This window comes from Gymnoscopelus braueri (genome assembly GCF_963280865.1).
Source record: "Gymnoscopelus braueri genome assembly, chromosome: 11".
In the NCBI taxonomy this organism is placed as follows: domain Eukaryota; kingdom Metazoa; phylum Chordata; class Actinopteri; order Myctophiformes; family Myctophidae; genus Gymnoscopelus; species Gymnoscopelus braueri.
In genome coordinates, this window is record NC_137613.1 from 21,251,691 (window position 1) to 21,256,989 (window position 5,299).

General features: G+C 40.7%; 1 protein-coding gene across 2 annotated transcripts; it reads right to left on the bottom strand.

The window, feature by feature from the left end:
* Positions 1-3,408: 3,408 nt before the first annotated feature.
* LOC308095195 (transcription and mRNA export factor ENY2-2-like) lies at positions 3,409-5,051 on the bottom strand. Of its 2 annotated transcripts, XM_080442163.1 has the most exons (5): positions 5,023-5,051; positions 4,836-4,908; positions 4,267-4,337; positions 4,053-4,127; positions 3,409-3,686 (listed from the first exon to the last, which is right to left on the bottom strand). In XM_080442163.1, exons 2-5 carry the CDS (start codon positions 4,901-4,903, stop codon positions 3,610-3,612), a joined length of 291 nt encoding a protein of 96 aa, XP_080298289.1. In that variant the 5' UTR covers positions 4,904-4,908; positions 5,023-5,051; the 3' UTR covers positions 3,409-3,609. The 2 variants fall into 2 exon arrangements, with proteins under 2 accessions (XP_080298289.1, XP_080298288.1); XM_080442162.1 differs by having other exon boundaries at positions 4,836-5,035.
* Positions 5,052-5,299: the final 248 nt, after the last annotated feature.

Below are 5,299 nucleotides of genomic sequence, written 5' to 3' on the forward strand. Positions count from 1 at the left end.
CCACCTGTCCACCCCTTAAAACTAAAAGAAGAGGGAAGGGAAAACTAGAAGAAAGAGCATCTAGAAGAAAGAGCATTAAGAATAGAAGAAAGAACACAAACATATCAGACACATTAATGGACATGATCACATGCTGTCATGATGTCATGCTGTCAGAGACTTCCTTCCTCCATAGAACCTTCAAGTCTCCTAATGTGTATATTTGTCTCCTTCCTCTCTCTGCATTTGTCATCAGTATTAGGACATGTTTTTTTCCCATTTTATGGATTCAGAGTATAATAAACTTTTTCCAGTTTTAATTGGACTGGTCTTGTGACCCTGTACCTTCCTGTTTATATTTTTGTGCATGTGATCATGTACATTAGTGTGTTTGACACACCTCAGTCTCGACACATACAATTGAGAAACCGCTTTGGTAGGCATTCAAATTGTCTCTAAAATACTTTATTGCTAATGTCAATTGCCAGTTTGGAGTATCCTATGGAGTATATATTCTTGTTAATTTTACAATAAAATGTATGTGATAACTCTTGAATAAAAATGTAAACATTATCTGTCTAAACATGTCCTGTACTGACTTTCATGTATTGTGTTTATTCACCACTGTACCACTACCTACAACTATTGTCGCTCTGGGATTGTTTTACATGTATGAGGTGGTGTTCACTATTGCTATTTAGAATGGACCCTTCGCTAAACCCCACCCCAAAAGCGATTGTCCAATGCCAGCTTAGCAACCGTTGTTAGCCTGGTATAGGTCTGGCAAACATTCGTCACCTGCCATAGCTGTCAATGTTATTTCGCCTGCACACACACAATCATTTGCAACATAATAGCAAGAATAGGAATACCACGATAACGCAATGGTGACTATGAACCACTTACCCAAACCCGTTGGAGGCTGCTTTTCCCAAGCTGAAATCTGCACTTAAACTGCAAGGCTGAATGGCTGTGTTGTTGAACACATACACAGTTTAACGTCAGGAAAGTTACACGACACGACTCACTCGCCCAGGTGGTGTCAATAATAGGCTACTAATCACCGTAATCGTAACAAAATTCAGAATCACAGCGCTGCCTGTTTCGGATTCCGCACGTTAAAGTATATTAATTCATTTGTTCGTCTATTTATTAACTGCTACTACAGTCTTACCCTGCGGTACATGAAAACTCCTGTTACAGTCATGGATCAACTTTAACCTGGTGTTTGCACTTTCTCCATTTACGGTCCGTACATCTATATAAACGTTCATATTTCAAATATAAAGTGCTTACCCCATGGCCACGGATGTTAAAATTATGCACGGGACTCTCAAAAGTACCCGTATATTCTGTATTGTTCAATAAAAAGCATTTTAATCCGATCAGTGGCCATTTTCTCATAATGTATCAGAGTGCAATACACCTACAAACCGATAGGGTCGCTCAGTTGAAAGCGCATGGAGAAAATGGCCACCGATCAGATTAAAATGCTTTTTATTGAACAATACGGATGATACGGGTACTTCTGAGAGCCCGTACATAAATGTAACATCCGTGGCCATAGGATAAGCACTTTATATTTGAAATATGAACGTTTATGTAGATGTACGGGCCATAAATGGAGAAAGTGCAAACACCAGGTTGAAGTTCATCCATGACGGTCGTGACAGTCGACCGTCGTGTATCCATGGCTATTACTCCCTCTAACATTTCCCATGTTTTTAGTTTATTGAAATAATGTCATGCACATTTTTCCAGTGCATAGCCTACTGCAGGCCTTGTTGACTAGATTTAGAAGAGATTTTGAAGCTCTTGCTCCTGAAATGATCGATTATTTTTAAGGGGAAAAGCCATCATTTAACATGCAAGTCAACGGGTGAGAAGCAAAGTTTGCCAGGCGCTGCCAGGCCTGGGTTAGCCTGGTAAACCCTCCCTCCGGAAATCTCATTTCCATTTGATTCCAGGAGTGAAATAAAATACAAATGAGATTTCTGGAGGGAGGGTTTACCAGGCTAGGCCTGGGTGTGACTAACTTCGCACCACCAGTCACAGAGTGGAGTGGGTGGGGCTTAGCGAAGGGTCAATTGGGGAAATGGTTACACACTATCACCAATTATTGATTGGTATGAGCCCAGGTGAGTTTTGTTTGCCTTTTGTAGTTACAACCAATCAGATTCAAGTTGACTCTTTATATGTGTACACGCCCATTTCCCCGATTCCTGATGAAGATCCCATTGGATCAAAAATGAAACTACGTTTTTTTAATTTTTACAGTCGCAAATTCTTTTGTCCAGCACCTGGACTTATAGTATATCATGGCTAGATAGCTACACATTTTAAGGCATTTTAGTCGAAACGTCAATAAAGCTTTTTGACGTCTTTTAATTGTGATTGACCTGTGTTTTTGTTGGTCCTGCACCTACCCTTCAGTGAATGTGTCAGTTCTATTTGTCTTTTATCCACCTGTTTCCGTGGGAATTTACTGGAGCAAAAATCCTGTGTGGGAAACATCCTGCGGGGGGACCGGAAGTAGGAAATAGCGGCTCAGTGTGTTTACATTTGCCAGCAGAACGTAGCTGTACTGCGAACGGGCCTTTTGCATGTAGTTGAAGCGCAAGGGGGCGGGGGGGAGAGAGTCAGCGCACTGAAGTCAAGGCACAGACTACTGTGTTGTTGACGGACAACGGATGCACGCTTATGAGAAACAACACAAATAAAACCTGGCAAAACAGTTGCGTGCATTAGCGCAAGATGAGGATAAATGAAACATTCAGTCTAAATGTCCAGCAACTACTACCAATACTTTTGTATTTGAAACCTTACATTTCTCTAAATATTATAAACTCTTAGGACAGCCTAATACAAATATAATTTATGAAAAGGCTACAGTGAAGTCGGACTGAATGACTGAAACGTTTCTTTTTTAACTCTTGGTGATTATCTGGCACAGTAGTTGTGGATTAGCAAACTGGACATTAATGTTTCTTTTTCGCGTGCGAATTACTGGACATTTAGACTGAATGTTTCCTTTACCCTCATCTTGCACTAATGCACGCAACTGTTTTGCCATGTTTTATTTGTGTTGTTTCTCATAATAAGCGTGCATCCGTTGTCTGTCAACAACACAGTAGTCTGCAGTGTGCCTTGACTTCAGTGCGCTGACTCTCTCCCCATGCACCGCCCCCCCGCCCCCTTGCGCTTCAACTACATGCAAAAGGCCCGTTCGCCAGCTGCGAACGAGCTACGTTCTGCTGGCAAATGTAAACACACTGAGCCGCTATTTCCTACTTCCGGTCCCCCCGCAGGATGTTTCCCACACAGGATTTTTGCTCCAGTAAATTCCCGCAGAAACAGGTGGATAGGCAGCGACGCAACCCAAGATTCTACTCAGGTTCAACATCACTAATTAGAAAAACAGGACAGGAATTGCAATGACCAAAATAGCCACAGCTTCATTTATTTCCAAAACTGTTGCATAACAATAAATGAACTCAATATCAAAACACATGATAAAATATAAACATAACACTCAGTGCTTCCCACAATAAGAACAAAAAACTGTACTTGAACTTTAATTGTTGACCTACAGTGAGTAAAAAAATGTATGCTTGAAGTGGAATGTTTCATTCACAAAGTCGCATGTTGAGCTAGAAACGCTCTGATTCTCTGTAGGAGTTCTTTCTTCACGCTGTCAGGAACAAGTGCTGCAGAAAGAAACCAAACTGATTAACACTGGTGCCACACCCTGGTGTAGCAGTATGTATAATCTCACAAACAATGCAACACGCTGGTAGCTTGTAAATCGGTTCTTGACGGCTAGCAACACTGTTGTGTGATGTAGATGTTGAATCCTTCCTACATATTTTTTTGTTCAAATAACAATGTTTCAGTCTCTGATCTTTGTCGGGTTAAAAAGTCACTTTTAAACCCGATGAAGATCTGAGAGGTATCCACACATTGCTATGCAAGTACATTTGTACAGAGTAGCATATATTAATCTTAAAATGTTTTGGTGGTGAAGACCAGATTTGTAGTTTTTTCCCCAACCACTATCTTGTATTGTACCATACCTCTGCCTTTTGGTGTCACTTCAGTGACCAGGTCCTCTACTGTGACATGTTCCAGGCCCTTTTCTCTAATCACATCTGGACACAAAAATTAAGAGAACCATCAGATAGATACCCAATAGTGACACAACCAGTTTCAGTTGAAACCAGTTCAGGGGGCAAACCGTCTCCTTCATCAACATGCACCAAATGTTTGAGTGTGCGCCGTGCAACAAACCTTTGCAGTGTGCCTTCAGCTGATCCTTCCACCCACATTCCACCAGCTTTGCCCTGAGCAATTCTTTCAACCTGGGGGGGAAACAATTTATTGTATGAAATCAGTGTTGCCATGTCAGCTTATTATAAGCTACTTTGGGCTTCTTTTTCTGCAAAGTTGCTGGTAAAGATTGGTAGTTGCGTTTTTTTTTTTGGGGGGGGGGCTTGTTTCCAAGTGTACTTGATTATCTAGGCTTGCTTCCAAATGTTTTAATTATCATTTTAACCAGTGGTTCTCAAATATTTCCATGAAAATGTTGTGCCCAAGGAGCATTTGTGTTGTTAGAATGTTTCAACAAAAAAAATATTCCACATTTTATTGCAAGAGTTTTTGAAGATACAAGCTTGTGAGCTTGTAAATCGTCTATTTTCAAATAGTCGATGCATATAGGTTTAAAGTGCTCATGTGGTCTAAGTTGCTTCTTTTGGGCTTGTTTTCCTAGACCTGGTTGCTTATTTCTCTCACAAAATATGGCAACACTGATCTCACTATAATTATACATCAAGACATACAAGACAGGATTTACTTACCGCTCCCGTTCTCCCATTTCTATCAACTTCTGGTTTATAGCAGCCCTCATTTGTGAATCTTTGCTCATGTTCGCTGAAATGAAATATACAGAAGACCGATAGTGAATCATACACACATGTAATGATGTATTTGAAGCAAAGGAGTGAGAGTTAAAGACAATGGTTTTATGCACAAGCTAAACGTTACCTTCAATCAGAGATGTTTGTGGGGGAACAGTCCCATCACATAATTGTACCGCCGCTACACAGCTATACAAGCTTGAACGTTCCGGTTGCACAGTACCTAGCCCCCTGATACATGACTGTCATACCATGACAGTCATGGATGAACTTCAACCTGGTGTTTGCACTTTCTCTCTTTTTGACCCGTACATCTACATAAACATTCAAATTTCAAATATAAAGTGCTTAACCCATGGCCACCGATGTTATGATTATGTACGGGTCCCCAAAAATACCCGTAT

What these genes read in the sequence shown, in the direction of transcription:
- LOC308095195 (XM_080442162.1), bottom strand. Translation starts at nt 4,945, where the DNA reads ATGATTCACTATCGGTCTTCTGTATATTTCATTTCAGCGAACATGAGC. An exon ending in GAAATGGGAGAACGGGAGCG is followed by an intron (nt 4,338 to 4,835) that starts GTAAGTAAATCC and finishes TTTCCCCCCCAG; the next exon opens with GTTGAAAGAATTGCTCAGGG. An exon ending in AGTGACACCAAAAGGCAGAG is followed by an intron (nt 3,687 to 4,052) that starts GTATGGTACAAT and finishes TTCTTTCTGCAG; the next exon opens with CACTTGTTCCTGACAGCGTG.